The sequence below is a fragment of the Pan troglodytes genome, chromosome X (genome assembly GCF_028858775.2).
Source record: "Pan troglodytes isolate AG18354 chromosome X, NHGRI_mPanTro3-v2.0_pri, whole genome shotgun sequence".
NCBI classification, from domain to species: Eukaryota; Metazoa; Chordata; class Mammalia; order Primates; family Hominidae; genus Pan; species Pan troglodytes.
Window position 1 is genome coordinate 31,249,673 of NC_072421.2, and position 20,016 is coordinate 31,269,688.

The 20,016-nt window shown below is 39.1% G+C and overlaps 1 protein-coding gene across 12 annotated transcripts in view; it reads left to right on the top strand.

Moving 5' to 3' along the window:
* Window positions 1-20,016, top strand: part of GK (glycerol kinase) — a 77,665-nt gene that overhangs the window by 22,279 nt on the left and 35,370 nt on the right. For 6 of the 12 annotated variants that reach the window (XM_016943686.3, XM_016943685.4, XM_054676175.2 and 3 more), the window contains exons 4-7: window positions 1,757-1,834; window positions 12,228-12,311; window positions 15,819-15,895; window positions 19,110-19,247. In XM_016943686.3, the coding sequence (XP_016799175.1) occupies window positions 1,757-1,834; window positions 12,228-12,311; window positions 15,819-15,895; window positions 19,110-19,247 (377 nt within the window). The remainder of the gene's footprint in view (window positions 1-1,756; window positions 1,835-12,227; window positions 12,312-15,818; window positions 15,896-19,109; window positions 19,248-20,016) is intronic. The other 6 variants (XM_003317403.5, XM_016943689.3, XM_054676174.2 and 3 more) reach the window with 1 other exon arrangement.

The window sequence follows — 20,016 nt, forward strand, 5'->3', positions numbered from 1 at the left end:
TGGGTAGCTGGGACTACAGGCGTGCACCACCATACCCCCCTAATTTAAAAAATTTTTTTTTAGAAACAAGGTCCAACTATGTTGCCCAGGCTGGTCTTGAACTCCTGGGCTTAAGGAATCCTCCTGAGTAGCTGGGACTAAAGGAACACACCACCACACCTGGCTAATTTTTTTTTTTTTTTTTTTTTTTGAGATACAGTCTCCCTCTGTCACCCAGGCTGGAGGGCAATGGCGCAATCTCGGCTCACTGCAACCTCCGCCTCCTGGGTTCAAGGGATTCTCCTGCCTCAGCCTCCTGAGTAGCTGGGATTACAGGCACATGCCACCATGCCTGGCTAATTTTTTGTATTTTTAGTAGAGACAGAGTTTTGCCATGTTGGCCAGGCTGGTCTTGAGCTCCTGACCTCAGATGATCCACCTGCCTCGGCCTCCCAAAGTGCTGGGATTACAGGTGCAAGCCACCACGCCAGGCCATCTGGCTAATTTTTAAAAATTTTTTTATAGAGACTGGGTTTTGCTACATTGCCGAGGGTGGTCTTGAACCCCTGGGCTCAAGCCATCCTCCTGCCTCAGCCCCGAGTGGCTAGGACTACAGTTGTGTACTGCTGCATCTGACTAATTATTTTATTTTTTTGTAGAGGTGAGGTCTTGCTACATTTTCCAGTCTGGTGGATTTACAAAAAGAAAAAAAGCACCAAAGTTGTCCAATGGAGATTGCTCTGCCTTGAGAGATGTAGTGAATATCTTGTCACTAGAAGTGCTGTCTGGATGGTCATATGACAGGAGATTCTAGAGAAGATTTGAGCTTGAGAAGTATTTTTGCTTATACAGCCTTTAAGGTCTGTCCTAATCTTAAATTCTGGAAGAGCTGGATCCTTTGGCCAAGTGTGTTCTAGCCAGGATGCACATTAGAATCACCTGGGGAAGTTTTAGGAACCCATACCAATGCTCACATCCCATCCCGGGTCAGTTACATTGGAATGTTTTGACCAGGGCTTGGGCATTGGTATTTTTTAAGAGCTCCTCAGTTGATTCTAAAGTACAATCAAGTCTGAAAACCTCCAATTTAGCTCAACCAAGCTGAATTGAATAAGATAGTGTGGGTTAGTGTTTTTTACACTAAATATAGTACTTGTTTTATGTAGGTCAATATAATGTAAATGCCATTATATATTATATTTATGCCTGATTCAAATTCTTATGTATTGTGACATATTAAAAATACAGGAATAAAACTGAATTTCTAACAAACCATAATATAAGGATGCTCAGCATGAAGGATTTTGTCCATAGCTATTTTCTTAAAATGTAGGCATGTACATGTGCACACACACACACACACAAAAATGCACACACATAGGGAGGAAAATTTCTTGTAGCAATTGGTAAACAAATGAATTAGTTGATTATTGGTCTGCTCAGAATAATAAATTGGGTATTATAAATTTGTAAAGTTATTGCATTCCTTAAAGCAACCAGTGTGCCTTTTATTTGGGTATTGATCTGGGTCCATCATTGTGTGCTAGTAGTAAAGCTGGAAGGAGTATGTAGAAATGAAAAGAAACACTTGGCATTGGGTATTGACTTTTTCTGGAGCCACTCAAAGAAAATAAACTAATATCACTACAAATGTTTCAAATATTTTTTTGATTTGCTATGTTTAGTTGTGTCTCTAGTAAGATGAGAGCTGTTTTCCTGAAGTAGTTTCCTACTTGTTAAATTTTTGACTTCCTTCTGTTTAACTTTCTCTTTAAAGCTATTGGTGTCAGCAACCAGAGGGAAACCACTGTAGTCTGGGACAAGATAACTGGAGAGCCTCTCTACAATGCTGTGGGTAAGCTGTCACGCATGGATGTCAAATGTAGGGCCTTTCTTCACATTGCAAATGTGGTCATATTAAAATATCTTGCTAAAAAAGCATGCAGTCGCCAGGCATGGTGGCTCACGCCTGTTAATCCCAGCACTTCGGGAGACTGAGGTGGGTGGATCACGAGGTCAGGAGTTCAAGACCAGCCTGGTCAACATGGTGAAACCCCATCTCTACTAAAAATACAAAAACTAGCCAGGTGTGGTGGCACACACCTATAGTCCCAGCTACTCGGGAGGCTGAAGCAGGAGAATTGATTGAACCTGGGAGGCAGAGGTTGCAGTGAGCCAAGACCTTGCCATTGCACTCCAGCCTGGGCAAGAGAGTGAGACTCCATCTCAAAAAAAAAAAAAGAAAGAAAAAAAAACACATGCAGTCATGGTGCCTATAATCTTGATGGGATGGGCAGAAGAGTCTGCTAAGAAATTAACTGTTGTATATTTACCATTTTTGGATCATACATATTCACATAGTGAATTAACTCTCCCATGCTCTCTCCTCTTGCAGATTGTCTTACAAATGAGTGAATGTTTGCCAAATTGTTTTATAACCCCTGCTGTTTGCGACATCTAAAAGAGATCTTACCTCCTTACCCTCAAAAAATTAAAATTACGTATGTTCACAGTCATTTTTCTATAAAGTACTTGTGTGTACAAACGTCTTTCCATCTAGGAATTTGAATTATTCTTCTAAGGTTATAAAAAGAGAATATTCGAATTTTAGCTGCTTCTTCTACAAATGTGGCTATTTGAGCAGGGATTTAAAAAACCCCAAATCTCAAATATACCACTTTTAGGTATCACAACTTATTAGGTATAAATGATCCTGAGTATATTTTAGCATCATTATTAGCATGACAGTTGTTGAACACTGAATGATACTACCACTTCCTAAAAGGAAAATTTTGTTCTAAATTACAATCACTAAAAGACTTCATTGTGTCAGAAAGCAAAGCACAATTTTTTATCAATAAAATACTAAGTTGTGGGATGGGGAATGGAATCAGAAATTATCAGAGAGGGGATAATTTTGGGGGAATAATCTTTATTAAAAGTTAAAGTATTTAATGTTATTGTATTATAAGAAAGTATTTAGTATGTTTTCTGTATTTATGATAAAAAATTAAATTCTCAAAAAATTTGAAAGAATTACAACTAAAGATCCTTTTAGTACATCTTTTTCTGTGGTGTTTTTTTTTTTCTTTCTTTCTTCTGTTTTTTTTTTTTTGAGACAGTCTTGCTGTTGCCCAGGCTGGGGTGCAATGGCACAATCTCGGCTCACTGCAACCTCCATCTCCTGGGTTCAAGTGATTCTCCTGCCTCAGCCTCCCCAGTAGATGGGATCACAGGCGCCCACCACCATGCCCAGCTATTTTTTTTTTTTTTTTTTTTTGTATTTTTAGTAGAGATGGGGTTTCACCACGTTGGCCAGGCTGGTCTTGAACTCCTGACCTCAAGTGATCCACCCATCTCAGCCTCCCAAAGTGCTGGGATTACAGGTGTGAGCCACCACACCCAGCCAGAAGTACATGTTTTAAATGTTTATTTTGTTCTCATTCTCATGAGTAATTCATTTTGAATATAAGACAGACTATTTAATGACTAGTATTTAGGAGAGTATCCTTTGATAGATCAATGTTAGCTAACTTCCTGAACTAGTTAAGGTTTTACTTTCTTTTGTTTTCTTAATGAAAGGAAGAGCCTACTCAGGCAAACCAGAAAGTTCCAGTTAAATTCTGAGCTTTTTTTTTTTTTTTTCTTTTTTTGAGACAGAGTCTTCTCTTTCACTCAGGCAGGAGTGCAGTGGTGCAATCTCGGCTTGCTCTATCTCCCAGGTTCAAGTGATTTTCGTGCCTCGGCCTCCCAAGTAGCTGGGATTATAGGTGTGCACCATTATGCCCGGCTAATTTTTGTATTTTCAGTAGAGACAGGGTTTCACCATGTTGGCCGGACTGGTCTCAAACTCCCGACCTCAGGTGATCTGCCCACCTTGGCACGCCCGGCTAGTTCCAGTTATATTCTAAACACTGAATTGTAAAAATGGAACTTTGGACTTTGGATTGTTATTTTTCAAATAATGCAACTAGGTAAGCTGAAGTTATGCTTACAGTAAAGATTTAAGTAAATGTTTTACTAGAAAATCTTTCTGTGATGTGCTTATTTACTTATTTCCTTCTCTTCTGCCTGTGTCCCTCTGCACCCCTCCCCCATTCTACGTGCTTTGCAGTATTAATTCAAATGTTCATAGGATATGAGGAACTCTTTTCTTCTATCCTGAGCCACATACATGTTTTGAGAACCTCTTACATGTTTGATGTTATCCTGGGTACTATAAAGGATACAAATTATATTGGCTGTTTTTTTAAGCACTTTATAATCTAGTTTTGGAAAGAGAAAACTAGATTAGGGAACAATCCATAAAACAAAATTAGGGAATAGTTGATAAATCATGTGTTGATAGGTTGAAAAGGACTTAGAGCAAGTACATATCAGTATGGATTTTGAAATTTCAGCATACTTTTCACAGTGGAGGTTGAACTTCACTTGGGCCTTGAAGCGTATATTGGATTGCGTTAGGAAAAGAGAAAATTGAGGAATAATGTGAACAAGCTATGAAGGTGAAAATGTGTACACATATTTTGCCAGAGTAAAGAAATGGATGAGTTTCATGCATAGGTTGACTCATTTTTTTTTATTTTTAGTAGAACTAGCAGCGATAATAATACTCAGTAAGTGCTAACTGCTATTACTTTGGGATTGTGCTAAGTATTTTACCCATATTATTTAATCTCACTGACCCTGTGAAACAGATTTTACTACCCCTATTTTATAAGTTAATTGTGGAAAAGCTCTATAACTTGTCCAATGGCATGTAGCTATAAGTAGAGTAAAGCCACAGTTTAAACATGAACACTCTCCAACCTTAAAGCTTGTATTCTAATTTGGGTAGACAGGGGTTGGTGAGGATATAGAGGGGGCTGAAAGCCATGCAGTGTAGTGTAGACTTAAAACACGGGGCAGCTTGAGGCAAAACAGATGATAAAGGAGAGTTTAGCCATCCCATGATGGTGGAATGGGTTGTTTCAAACACACCAGTATGCTGAGAACAACCAGAAAAGCTGGATGAAAATGAAATAAAATTCTGAAGAACTGGAAGGCTACCAAGGCAGTGAGGACAGAAGGAAAGCCCAGAGACATAAGCCTAGCATTTGGCATTGCTTATCTCCTGGAGATATCGGTAGGTTCTGAAAGGAGTATCTGACAGGCTAAGCCACACTTTTGCAGGTCCATAAAGATAAGGAGGCAAAAGGTGAAGTCAAGGGCTGCCAAGGGTGGGGATGAGTGTTGGTAAAATCCCAGACTTTGGACTGGGACTGTGAAAGGTCAAATCCTGGAAGTGAGGTAAACTGAAAATAAACCAACCCTCACAGGAATTGAAGCCCAGATTCAAATGATCTTTAACACTAATTGGATTAAGATGATCTGAGATTGCTAATGCTAGTGGCCTAACTTCCTTTCAGAAATAAAAGTAAATCCTTTCTGGAGGAAGACAACATCATCTAGAGCCTCAAATAATCTCTAGAATTTTTCATATGCATTATCTAGTTTTCTATTCAAAAAAACCATGCATACAAAACAAAACGTGACTGAAAAGCAACAGAAACAAGTGACATTAGAAACAGACTCGAGAAATTCAGATATTAGAGTTTTTAGAGTTTAAAATAGCCATAATTAATATGTTCAAGGAATTAATTGACAAGATTGAGATTGATAGTCTTGGCAAAGAATTGGAAGTCCAGTTTAAATGGACATTCTAAAACTCTATTAAGAACTCAATTGATGGGGTTTTACCATCAGAGGAGACATAGCTGAAGATGAATTTGTGAGCTGGAAGATAAATCAGAACTGGGAGAGAGAGTAAAATATTTAGACTGAAGCACAGAGAAACAAAAGTTTAGAAAAGGCACAAAAGAATGTAACAGAAATATGGGAAAAGGTGAAGAAGTTTAATATATTTGTAATTGGACTTCCAGAAGGAAAGGAATGAGAAAAAATGAGGCAGAAATAACATTTGACAGATAATGGGAGAAAGTTTTTCAAAACTGATGAAAGATAGCAAGCTGTAGATTCAATAAGCACTATAATCCCTAGGCAAGATAAATATACAGAAGACCATACTTACGCTGGGATATGAAGATATAAAGTTTTGAAGTAGCTGAGGAAAAAAGATATATAACGTTCAAAAGAGTGACCCTAAGACTTTCAGCTAAGTTATCAGTGGAAACAAAGGAAGTCAGAATGCAATGGAATGAATCCTTTAAAGTACTCAAAGAAAGTAACTTCCACATACAGTTCTATATCCAGTGAAAAAATTATTAAGAAATGAAAGTGAAATATACTAGGAGTTGGTGAGGATATAGAGGTCACCAAAAGCTATGCAGAGTAGTGTAGACTTGATACACTAGGCAGCTAACCCATTCTCTTAGTCCATTCAGGTTACTATAACAAAATACCCTAGATTGGATAATTTATAAACAACAAAAATTTTATTGTTTATACATTGGATAGGGCATAAGGAGGAGGGAGAAAATAAAGCAGGCCTGTGAGATTTTCAGCCTGAGAGAACAGAAAGAAATTAAATAATATTTAGGGGGTACCAACCTGAGAGAAAAAATGGCCTTGTTTTTGACAAGGTGAGTATTGAACTTGTAATAGAAGCTAATTCTGGGCAATGAGAAATTAGATGGTTCCAAATGTAGACTTGAAAATTGATAACATAGATGTGATAATCTCAATTTATTATGGATGAACTCACTATAGTAATTAATATAAAATTAATTCAATGAAAGAATAGGTGCCTTTCTGTGTTCTAGGTTTTGTGATAACCCTTGGCATATAGTGACAAACCAGGAAGACCTTGTACTTGACTTTCTGCTACAGAAACTAAGGATAGGAGTTTGGAAGCTAGAAGGAGAAAGGGAAATAGGAAAGGAGGAGAGCCACTAAGAAATGACAAGCATAGATTCTGCCTTCAGTTTTATTTCATCCAGGAAAACTCTAAAGTGTCATATCTCCATGTAGGTCTTCAGTTGAAAATATCAACATGATATTAAATCTTTAGCAGTTTTATTCTAAAGCAACACAAGGTAGGATGGATGGAAACAATGAGATTTTCGCGTATATTTGTCTTTGAACTTCTTTTGCTTTGTTTATATCACAGTCTGCAGGTTTTATACTTTTTTCTCTGTCTCGGTTCAGGCTGCTTTAACAAAAATATCATAGACTGGGTGGCTTATAGATTAGAAATTTATTTCTCACATTTCTGGAAGCTAGAAGTTCAAGATCAAGGTGCTTACCCATCTGGTGTCTAGTGAGGACCTTCTTCCTGGTTTGCAGATGACTGTCTTCTCATCCTCATATGGCAGACAGTGATAAAAAGAAAGTAAGCTCTCTCTTTTTATGAGGGTACTGATCTCATTAATGAGGGCTCCACCCTCATGGCCTAATTTATCTCTCAAAGGTCCCATCTCTAATACCATCATATTAGGGGTTAAGATTTTAACATACGAATTTGGAAGAGACACATACATTCAGTCCATAGCATTCTCTTTGTATGTTTTCTTCATTCGTTGTCTATTTCTCTTGTAAATCTCTGTAACTCTAGGCCTGTCCTTCTCCTCTTTATTTCTGTCTTACTAAATTATACAACAGATGATATATGCATATATATATATAGCTGTATATAAATATATATATTTTAAATACAGATAGGGTCTCGCTGTGTTGAGTAGGCTGGTCTTGAACTCCTGGCCTCAAGTGATCCTCCCATCTCGGCCTCCCAAAGTGCTGGGATTACAGGTGTGAGCCACCATACCCGGCCAGATGAGCAATATTTATTACAAACAAGCATATGAGAGGAGCACCTTACGTTTCCCTTTTTAAAAACTTCTATGTGGCCTCCTTTCTTTATGGCTCAGGGACACTTGATAAGCAATAATTCACTCACCCCCACTACGGTAACAGAAAAACCAAGATAGGAGAACTTCAGGATATCATTGGTGGCCACGGCATAGGCTTGATGAAGGTAAAGACTGAGAAGGGCTATTTGTTTTTGCTTGCAATAAAGATGTGTTTGTTTATTGACATCTTTTCTATCAGATACAATTATAAACAGAAAAAAATTTAAATGGGTCCATTGAGGAAGAGATGGCCTAATTTACAAGTTCTATGTATTTTTAGAATTTATCTGTTAATTATGTGATTAATAAGGTAAACATTAATGTGATATCTAAAATGGGGAAGTGTTACTTTGCATCACTGCTTTCCAGCCACTGTGCCATGATGCAGGCATTTACAATAATGACCTCACTGGTGGATCAGCAAGAGCTTTGTGGCACTGGAACCGAAGCAGGCCTTGGGCTTCTCTTGCCTCTCTTCAGTTGCCCTAGTCTTCCTGGTACTTCTCTCTTTCCCTTTTAGCATTATCTTCAATATTCCCTTCCACGGGGTTTCCTCTACCCACCCATTTTTCTAAGCCTTTTCCTTCCAAAAGCAGCTTTTATTAATGGTCTACATAACTGGTTGTCTTCTAACTATTATTGAAAAAGTAAATAAGCCACAGACTAAACTGACCAAGAAGCACAAAACTACCCAAGTAGTTAAAATGTGAAGCGAGAGAAGGCTTGAATCAGTGATGTTTAGTATGTTTACACACACATTTTACTGATGCTACCAGGGAAATGTTCTGTCCGAACTAGAATGGCCTAGCTGTATTTCCCCCTAATTGGCCAAGTTTGCTCACTCACCACTGCAGTTGATTGGTATGTATGGTAAGTATAGAGCAATATGACCCTCACTCTGGTAGCTTTCTGTAGAGCACGATTCTTGATTTAATATAAAAATACCATTCATAGGCCAGGCGTGGTGGCTCACGGCTATAATCCCAACACTTTGGGAGGCCCAGGTGGGCGGATCACCTGAGGTCGGGAGTTTGAGACCAGCCTGACCAGCATGGAGAAACCCCGTCTCTACTAAAAATACAAAAATTAGCTGGGTGTGGTAGCGCGTGCCTGTAATCCCAGCTACTAGGGAGGCTGAGGCGGGAGAATCGCTTGAACCCAGGAGGCGGAGGTTGCAGTGAGCTGAGATCGCGCCATTGCACTCCAGCCTGGGCAACAAGAGCAAAACTCCATCTTAAAAAAAAAAAAAAAAAAAAAATATTCACAGTAGGGACTAATCCAGCAAGGCAAGAGTCCCTGGCTTAACACTTTTAGGATATTAAAGAAAACCACCCACAAAAAATATTTCGTTGTCCCTAAAACATTTTTCTATATTTAAATGGTAGTGCAAACATTTTTTTCTAAGATGTTGTATTTAAAGTTCCCAATGGCACACATAACTCTTTATGGAGAGTATTGCAATTTTAAAGATTGGTTATCGTTTTTACATTTTTTTGACATACTGGTTAATACTGGGCCAATTTTTTTTTTTTGTTTTTGAGACGGAGTCTCGCTCTGTCGCCCAGGCTGGAGTGCAGTGGCGCGATCTCGGCTCACTGCAAGCTCCGCCTCCCGGGTTCACGCCATTCTCCTGCCTCAGCCTCCCGAGTAGCTGGGACTACAGGCGCCCGCTACCACGCCCGGCTAATTTTTTGTATTTTTAGTAGAGACGGGGTTTCACCGTGTTAGCCAGGATGGTCTCCATCTCCTGACCTCGTGATCCGCCCCCCTCGGCCTCCCAAAGTGCTGGGATTACAGGCGTGAGCCACCGCGCCCGGCCAATACTGGGCCAATTATTAAACCTATGTGATCATAAGTTGAGATCTGAACCTTGAGCTCAATCCTTTTATCTTTTCTGGAACTGGCTTATATTTCAAAGAATCAGCAGAAAAGAAAACCATAGATGACAAACCACCTAAAACGCCTAAGCACACTTAACTTTAAACAATAAAGTATTTTTTTTTCTTTTTTTTTGAGACGGAGTCTCGCTCTGTCGCCCAGGCTAGAGTGCAGTGGCGCGATCTCGGCTCACCGCAAGCTCCGCCTCCCGGGTTCACGCCATTCTCCTGCCCCAGCCTCCCGAATAGCTGGGACTACAGGCGCCTGCCACCGCGCCCGGCTAATTTTTTTTTGTATTTTTAGAAGAGACGGGGTTTCACCGTGTTAGCCAGGATGGTCTCGATCTCCTGACCTCGTGATCCGCCCGCCTCGGCCTCCCAAAGTGCTGGGATTGCAGGCTTGAACCACCGCGCCTGGCTAAAAGTATTTTTTTTCAATTGGTTCTTTGTGGGAGAAGGTTTTTCACTTTTGTAAAATCTAGAATTTTCAGCTTTATTAAGATCCACTTATTTTCCGTTAAAAAAATTCCATTATTACAGGATTCTTTGAAAACCTTACATCTCCCTCAATCCTGGGTAAAGAAATACTGCTGTATTTATTTTGCAGTGATTGAATTATTCAAATCTGGCCAAATAAAAAGAAACTGACTTAGTTTTCAACTTTGAGTTCTCCAATCTTTAATAATTATTTTTATCCCGTTAAGACTGTGACATCATCTTGGCTATACCTACCTAGAGGTTTAATTCTAGATTCAGGTTCTGGGTTCAGATCCTAGCTTTTCCACTTCCTACCATTCTTCTGTGCCTGTTACCTTGACAGTTTAACTGGGGAGATGAAAAGTGTAGACCTTATAGACTTGAGGTGTAGATCAGTGAGTTAATCCATGTAGGATACTTAAGCCAGGGCCTGACGGATTATAAGGCTTCAGTAATTGTTAGCTAGGGCCACTGTTCTGAATTGGCTGATAGCCTTTTTCATCCAGTAATGCCAGATGAAATGATTGGTTTATACATGATAGGTGTTCCTAGGGGAAATGCAGAGCCTACCTAGGATCACCCACACTCAAGTCAGTCATTGATATTTTGGCATTTTATACCCAAGAGCTGAAATTGGCTTCAGCCCCCGCCTTTTGGCATATATGTAAATCAATCTTTCCTTCCCAACTCTGTTTTACTTTTGGCCCCACCTGTTTCTGAGAATGTCATCAGGTGAGGGGCAGCCATCAATATAGTCTCTTCCACCTTGCAAATGACCACTTACCCAGCTTAATTAATAGCTTAGCTTTTGACAAATAGTAAAATGCCATAACTAAATCTGTTTTACTATCATGTCTCTTGTGGGAGAAACAACCCAATAACACTTTGTATAACTGTCAGCAGTCTGTGCTTAGGATGTGTTCCGTAACCTGGAGCCTCACCTTCACCTCACTTCCTATCACCCTAGCAGCTCATGACAGACCATCTCAGAGAAGATTTATTATTTGCCTGTTTCTAGTCAAATGGAAATCAGCTAGATGGTCTTAGTGGGTTTTTTTTTTTACTTTATTTTGTTTTTCCTTCTATTGTCATGACTAACGAAAAACTGGAAAGTTATGAGGTTTTATTATTCTAAATATTTAAAAAATAATTTATTCCTCTGTACTGTTTGTTACTATGTCACTAACTCTAGCCCATGGGGATTGAGGCAACTACATTTATCTTCACTCTTCAAACTTTTTTTTTCCAGAACAAACTAAATCTACCAGACAGATTGGATGTGACTTTATTTAATACAAATAAGTTCAGATCATCCAAGTTATTTTTATTAACTTACTTATTTGATGGGCTTGACCATTTAATTCTGCTTTACTTGGTGTAGATAAGGGGAGGGACATACCTTCTAGAAGTGGGCTGTCTAGTGTTCTGGACTCCCTAGAATCAATTTTCCTTCTATTTTTTTCCTAATTACTTTGGAAGTTAGCAATCCCCTGTTCCCTCTAGACACGTTGCTCCCTTCTGTGGAGGTGCCCTTTACTCCCAGCTATCTTACCAGGAAAGTGCTTTCTTGGGGACCTGCCTTCCCAAAGCAGCCCTTTCATGTCTTAGTGTAGATGGCCACAACACAGACTGTAGCATGCCCCTTGCCATTCCTTTCTAACATCCTCTAGGATTGTGCCCCCTCAGTACATCATCCATCATTTCAATTTAGTGGTTGAATGAGTAGTCAGTTACCACCTGAGCCACTTTTCTAATTAGGATGCATATATGTTGCCAGATAGAGAAGAGTCATCCTAAACAAGAAGCAGGTATTTACCTGGTCTTCATCCAAATGGAAATATTATTGAATCAAAGATTCATACTGGACTTCCTTTGTTCCCTTTCTGCTCCCTGCCTCTTCCTTTTCTTTTTCTACACCAATGTGTAGAAAAAGTGTTCATTCTGATAAACTTGCCCAAGTGATCTACCATTTCCTAAATGGTCAACAAGAGACCTTGAACCTGGCCATCTCTAGCATGAATTGCCCTTATTTCTTCTAATGCTCCAGCTGCTCCAGTTTCTCCTGGCCCTTCAGTTCCAGTTGCCGTTGTTCCCTCTGGCTCTTCAGTTCCAGCTCCTGGTACTTCCTCAGGTATTGGTGCTCTGGCTATTGCTGACTTCCCAGCCTCCCAAGTCCTATATGTTGGGGGAAATTGACTTCTGCTGCCAGATCTGGATCTGTCATTCCTTTTGATTGTTCTCAGAGATTACCTACACAAGGGGCTTAGTCCTCCAGCTTGGGAGTCTTCTCTTTGGCTTTTGGTCTCTCTGCAAATCTAATTCTGCCATCTTAGCTTCTTTAATAAGTTTTCTAATTTTTTTGTTCTTAATTCAATTAATTTTGAGCATTTGTGAATTGCTTGGTAGTGTACCAACCACTGATATTTTTCTCTTTGGCAGTTTTACTAATGCATTCCATGTATTCTAACTGCCTTAATGTCTGTCTATAAAAACACAGTAATTATTATGACAGGTTTCTATGATCATGGAACAATGGAAGGAGAAAGACTTTAGAGACCATCTAGTCCAGCCTCCTTATTTTATATTTAGAGAATCCAGACCAAGAAGGGTAAAATGAGTTGCCTAAATCACATAGCTTATTGGTGGCAAAGCCAAACATTGAATTTTGGTCTTCCTGATTTCACATCCAGTGTTTTGATTCTTTGTGGTAAGGATTTAACTCTGTGTTTACCACTATTGTCAGTCACAGCTGCAAACTTTCAAGTGAGGAATAAAGTGCCTAAGTGGTCCTTGCCAAGGAGCAATAGAATCACAGGGCCACTGGGACTTGGAGAACCATCTGATTATCGGGGGGGTTCTTTAGATTTTTTTAAACATATAATTGGAACACACCTAGTATTTTAAAGAATATGCTCTTGAAAAGATGAAAAGAGTTTCTCCCGGGAGGCGGAGGCTGCAGTGAGCCGCGATCGCATCACTGCACTCCAGACTGGGCGACAGAAAGAGACTCTGTCTCAAAAAAAAAAAAAAAAAAAAAAAGGGCGAGAGAGAGAAAGAAAACAGGTCCTCATGTTTTAGTATTATACTGAATTACTTGAGACACTTTTAACAAAAGTACAGAGGCTCAGAGCTCAGGCCTTGCCTAGACCTGCAACCAGAATCATGCAAGGTAGGGCCTGAATTTTAAGGTTTTCCAGGTAGTCCTGGTATGCTTTATAGGAAAGAACCACTGCCGTGAAGTCTAGCAGTGTTTCTCAAAATGGGGCACCTATTTAAAAGTCAGATTTCTGGGCCTCATTCCCAGAACTACTGTCCTAGAATTTATGGGGATGGAGCCCATCTTTAAGCTCCCTTGTGAATGTTATGTCCATTAAAATATGAAAAAACACGGTCTAGAATATTTTAAGTCATTAACCAAAAAAGCCTGGGGCAGTGGCTTTCAAATGTATTTGTTCATGCCCCTTGGTAAGAATTACATTTTACATAATGATCCAGCAAATCCACATAACTAAAACAAAAGTTTCACAAATCAATATTTATCTTACCCAGTGCACTGAACTCTGATATTTTCCATTCTAATTCATCCTATTTCAATTTTTAAAGTAGGTAATCAAAACTCACTAAATTCATTTTTAAACTCATATCTCACTGTATTTTGAAACACTGAGTATTGAGATGTGCTTGTTAATTTTACCTATCATAGATTTAAAACTTTTCTAATTCTTCTACTTTTTCTAGTTATTTCTGTGAGCCAATAACATCTGCTAGGATTGCTTACCTGTAAGGAAGGTCCACATTTGTCACAGTCATACAGTACTGCCACTGTGTAAAAGTAGACTGCCCTTGTTCCCTGGGCATGGGAGATCTTGCCACCTCCATGATGATGTCACTAATGGCTTGTATCAATCACAGTGTAAATAATAGAAAATTCTATTTCAACTAAGTGAAGTTTAAAGCAGGGGGCAGTTCTTTTGCTCATGGAAGCAGCAGTGCAAGGGTAGCTAAGTTCAGGTGCTGTTTGATTCCAGACTCAGACAGTATCACCTGCATCCCCCTCAAGCCTGCCTTTTCTGGGATGGCTCCTGATGTGGCATATTCAACTCCCCCTTCATGAGGGCAGCAGGCCCAAGCCACACACTGCCAAGGTCAGCTGAGAAGAGGGACTCTTGCAGACTGAGCACAAATCTCTTTGACCACATGTCTCCTGATCCAGTCACTGGGGCCCAGACCCATTCCTGGAGCTGGGAGTAAGATCAAATCTCAGGTACACTACATGGCTGAGGATGAGGGTGGAACGATTTCCTAAAAAGAATTCGAAATACCTCTCCCCAACAGATGCAGGAGGAGTAGATACTGGGCAGCAAATGCAGATGTTATCTATTATAGGCCATCTATTTTCATGGTCTTTCTCTTTTCCCTCCTGTTTTCTTGGTTGTGGTGAGTCTTTTCTTGCTGCTTTTCCCACCTACAGAAACCCGTATCTTGTCCTGAAGTCCCCAGTTTAAGTCTTGTGGAAAGTAGCCACTGTCAAAATGAAGTGCAGGGCCCTCCAGGGAAATGACAGCATAAGTAATTAGAAAGAATTGATTAAAATTTACTACAGGAAATAACTGCTTTTTAATGAAGAGAATGGAGTAATATAGAAGAGTTAACCAAACTACACAATGATTGCTAGCATTCAAATATGTGGTAGTGGGCAAGCTTGTATAGTCTTCCCTGGAGTCCTTTAAATAGACTATGAAACTGAGTCTTTTCAGGAGGTATCTGAGCAGTCAGTGTCCTAAAAATATCAAATGACCACAAATAGATTAAAAGTTATTGAAGTTTAAGTACAAAACTTAAATCTGGCAAATAAAGCTTAGCTGATTCTATTGGCTGCCTTTCACAATTACTTTATGTACTATTTAGTGTTTCCTCTTCCTCAAGCCTACTAACATGAAGCAAAACAGAAATCCTTTCCACCAGGGGGTTAGAAAGTAGATAATAGCTACTTAGTAAAGATAATGTTGATCCATTAAAATGGAGATTTTTTTTTTTATACTCCAGCAGAGAGAAAGAATGGTGCCTTTAAAAGGATTCTAATGATTCCGGGTCTAGCATACTTGGAAAGATTTCAATGTAAATAAGCATTTCATACATAACAGACGGAATCTTTTGTTTCCTGAATAACAGAATCAAGTTATCTACTTTGTCTTAGTCACAAATTGCTCCCTAGTTTGTTAAGATGCACACTTTATATATGGTATGATGATCCTGGGTTTTGCATTTTGTGCTACCAACTAGCCTGCCTAGCTTTTAGATATTCTCTGGCCTCATGTGTACTTAGAAAATCTATATTCCAAATATTTTTTGTAGTTTTGTTCTATAAAAATAATACAAAATAAGCACTCTAAGGTTTGTATTATTCTCCTAACTTGGTCTGTAATTTTGCATAAAAGCTTTAAATCCTCTCATAAATTTATTTTTATCTAACAATATGCCCATTCATTTCTAATTTTCTAATTTCTATCTCTTAAAAGCTATAGCATTTTAATTCCTTATAGAAACTAATCAGTCTTTTATCCTTGATAGTGATTTCAGTAAGTTCTTATTTTTTAAATGAAGTTTTTCATGTATATTATTTTATTTTGGTCTATAGTGTGGCTTGATCTAAGAACCCAGTCTACCGTTGAGAGTCTTAGTAAAAGAATTCCAGGAAATAATAACTTTGTCAAGGTAAGAATTTCTTCAGAAGTATACTATAAGAATGTTTCTTTTTTTAAAAAAAAGTTTGCAGATTTCACTAGAAAGAAGCATCTTATGGTACAATAGTTATTTGATACAATTTATAGAATCTTTTTCCCGGATAATTGAGGCCAACTCAAGTCTTTACCTTCCCGTCTTTCTTGCTCTGTGGTGGATTGGAACAATAATAACACAAAATTGACAGGCTGGAAGAGATTATAATGCGTCCCAGTGGCTTAAGTCACACTTCCCAAGGGGTGCTTTTTTTTTTTTTTTTGAGACGGAGTTTTACGCTTGTTGCCCAGGCTGGAGTGCAATGGTGTGATCTCGGCTCACCGCAGCCTCTGCCTCCTGGGTTCAAGCAATTCTCCTGCCTCAGCCTCCCGAGTAGCTGGGACTACAGGCACGTGCCACCATGCCCGGCTAATTTTTTGTATTTTTAGTAGAGATGGGGTTTCACTATGTTAGCCAGGATGGTCTCGATCTCCTGACCTCATGATCCGCCCACTTCGGCCTCCCAAAGTGCTGGTGGGAGGGGTGCTTTCTATAATTGAACTATGTTTTCCAAATCTATCCCTATTTTTTCTACCGCCCATCAAAGAATGTTCTGGCTGCTTTTGAGTTTTTAAGCATCTGGATTCAGGGAGAGAGAAAGTAAAAGACACTCTAGCCCTTTATTGAACCCCTCTTCCACTTTGTTCATATGAAGAAGGCTAATAAAACTGCCTAATTTTCAGTCCTTATGTAGATCCCTCTTCACATAAAGGAAGGGAGAGTGAATTTTTAAAATAGGTGAGGAATTTTTTTTAGCAAGGTCAAGGCCAAGTTCTTCTAGCGTCTAAAAGGAAGTTCCCTTTTTCTGTTTTTGTTTTTTGTGTTTTGTTGTTGTTTATCCCGTTTTTATTTGTCAGTGGGATGCTTGTATCATTTTCTTCTAAAACTATTGTTGAAATCCCATTAATTGCAGTAATCTGACCATTCCGTCCCCCCACAATAACTTCAGACTTGTCCTGAATAAATCATTTTCTATTCCGTTCCCTTCATCACCCTGCCCAATCCTCATCCTCACCTCCAGCTGCACTCTGCTTCGAGGGATGCATGCTTTTCTCTCCGATGTCATTTTAGGCAACTTTTACACTTTCTACCCCCATCATGAAAATAAGATATTATGTACTACCTCGCTGTTGACTTTGTGAGATCTTCCCAGGTCATCTTTTGGGATGACCCTTGTTCCTTCAAATTAAATAATATTTCCATAAAATATCTCCTTCCATTTTTTTTTTTCGAGACAGGGTCTCACTCTGTTGCCCAGGCTGGAGTGCAGTGGCACAGTCTCTGCTCACTGCAACCTCTGCCTCCTGGGTTCAAATGATTCTCCTGCCTCAGCCTCCCCAGTGGCTGAGATTACAGGCAAGCACCACCAAGCCCGGCTAATTTTTTTTCTATTTTTAGTGGAGACAGGGTTTCATCATGTTGGCCAGGCTGGCCTCAAACTCCTGACCTCAGGTGATCTGCCCGCCTCAGCCTCCCAAAATGCTGGGTTTACAGACGTGAGCCACCGCGCCCAGCCTCCTTCCATTATTTTTGTGCATTGATTTTTTTTTTTAAAGAAAGCTAGAAAACCTTGAGTTAAGATTTTTAATTTACAGGTTGCATTAAAGTATTAAATCCTTTGGTTTGAGTTTTCTTACAAAACCATACTCATATGAGATAGGAGGGAAAAAGTTATCACTTTCTGTAGTTAGGTGATAAATAAGAATACAGATGGGGAGGGGAAACATAGTTGCATTATTTTTGTGTATGTATTTTCTTTTTCTTTTCTTTTCTTTTTTTTTTTTTTGAGACGGAGTCTCGCTCTGTCACCCAGGCTGGAGTGCAGTGGCGTCATCTTGGCTCACTGCAAGCTCCGCCTCCCGGGTTCATGCCATTCTCCTGCCTCAGCCTCCTGTGTAGCTGGGACTACAGGCGCCCGCCACCATGCCTGGCTAATTTTTTGTATTTTTAGTAGAGACGGGGTTTCACCATGTTAGCCAGGATGGTCTCCATCTCCTGACCTCATGATCCGCCCACCTCAGCCTCCCAAAGTGCTGGGATTACAGGCATGAGCCACCACGCCTGGCGTATTTTCTTAACTAGTTAACTTTAATCAGCCTTTATATACATTTAGTGTTTAATATACTAACCACAAATGAGTTGGGTTTGACCCATTCTCAAGGAAGATTGGTAAGCACATATGTGTTTCATTTTTGCCCATTAATCTTTCCTCAGTTCACATTCCCTCTGTTTAATATATTTGCTAAATTTAGGCAACTGCTGTTTTAGATAGAGTAATTCTGTGTTGCATTATTTATTTTTTATTTTTTATTTTTTTTGAGACAGAGTCTCGCTCTGTCATCCAGGCTGGAGTGCAGTGGCGCAATCTCAGCTCACTGCAACCTCTGCCTCCCAGGTTCAAGCGATTCTCTTGTCTCAGCTTCCCAAGTAGCTGAGATTACAGGTGTGTGCTACCATGCCCAGCTAATTTTTATATTTTTAGTAGAGACGGGGTTTCACCATGTTGGCCAGGTTGGTTTCGAGCTCCTAACCTCAAGTGATCCACCTGCTTCAGCCTCCCAAAGTGTTGGGATTACAGGCATGAGCCACCACACCTGGCCCTGTGTTGCTTTAATTTGGCATGTCTTTGAGCTCTACTTTAGTGTCTACTAATTTCATGTTATGTTATTTGAACTTGTGTGTGTATATATGTAAAATATATTATTAAGTCTTATTGTTTTAAAAGTTTTCTGGTTATGATCATTAGTTTATGATTTGGTATACTCTCTGGTTTTTAATAGTTTAAATGTCATTTTTATGGAATATAAAATAAACAGCATAGTTTTGGGCTAGGTTCTACATACAATACTAATTTATTGCAAAAATCAACATCTACATTGTCACTATCTAATTACAGGATGTTGTGTCATTTAATTTTCTCTTTACCTTGCTACGTGGATGCCCTTTGAACTGTAAACATGTCACCCTAATCTTTGTTCATGAACATGCTTTCCTGTGCCATGAGACAGGAAAAGTATTTTTATTCATAATACTATGGGATTGCCTTCAGGGTCTTTGAATATTTTGTGATTTGTTGAGTTCTTTTGTTTGGTGGTTTTGTTTTAAACTGTTACACTTTTCATTTGCTAACTGAACTTCACAACTGTTTTAGTCCAAGACAGGCCTTCCACTTAGCACTTACTTCAGTGCAGTGAAACTTCGTTGGCTCCTTGACAATGTGAGAAAAGTTCAAAAGGCCGTTGAAGAAAAACGAGCTCTTTTTGGGACTATTGATTCATGGCTTATTTGGGTATGTTTAAATATAATGGATATATGGAGAATTTTTTCAGAAATTTTTTCTAGACTGCCTTGCCTATTGTTTCTACCAGCAGGTCAGACTTTTTAATTAGCAGCATTATGAAGAAAAACCACTCAAAAAGCAACAGGAGAACATTTCAGCTTCCATTCGAGAAGCATTTTTGCCTACTTCCTCTTTATTTTTTCTTGTCTTACTTCAGTGAAAATGAAGGATAATTACCAAAACTGTATCTAATATCTATTGTCTTTAGGATGAGTAATTTAGGTACCCTTTCCCTATTGTCTGTTATATACTCCTTTCCCACTAGCCATGTCTTAGACGAAATAACTATTTAGCAGGATAAAATACCTAGAGTACTTTTATCTTTTGCTTTCAACATTACATAACTGTCTCTTGTATAATCAAGCCATAATATGAAACTAAATCATAGTGGAAATTTCTATTTAGAATCTTTTTGCCTAAGCTGAATACACAGCAATCATCAACCTATGGCCAATCTTATTTGTACTATACTCACATATTCTTTCTCCCCACAGATAATTTTAAAACAAATGCCAGACATTTCATTTTATTTGTAAATATTTCAGTAAGTATGTAATGATCTTTTTTAACATTCAAGGGAATGTCAAGGAAATATTGTCCCCACTCTCACTTGACAGATCCACAGAGCAGGTCTTTCAGAACCCATATCAGAAAGAGGCACCTTCTTCACCTCTCCATGTGCTTGGCCAGGGCAGAATGTGCTTTGTGTTCATGGCCA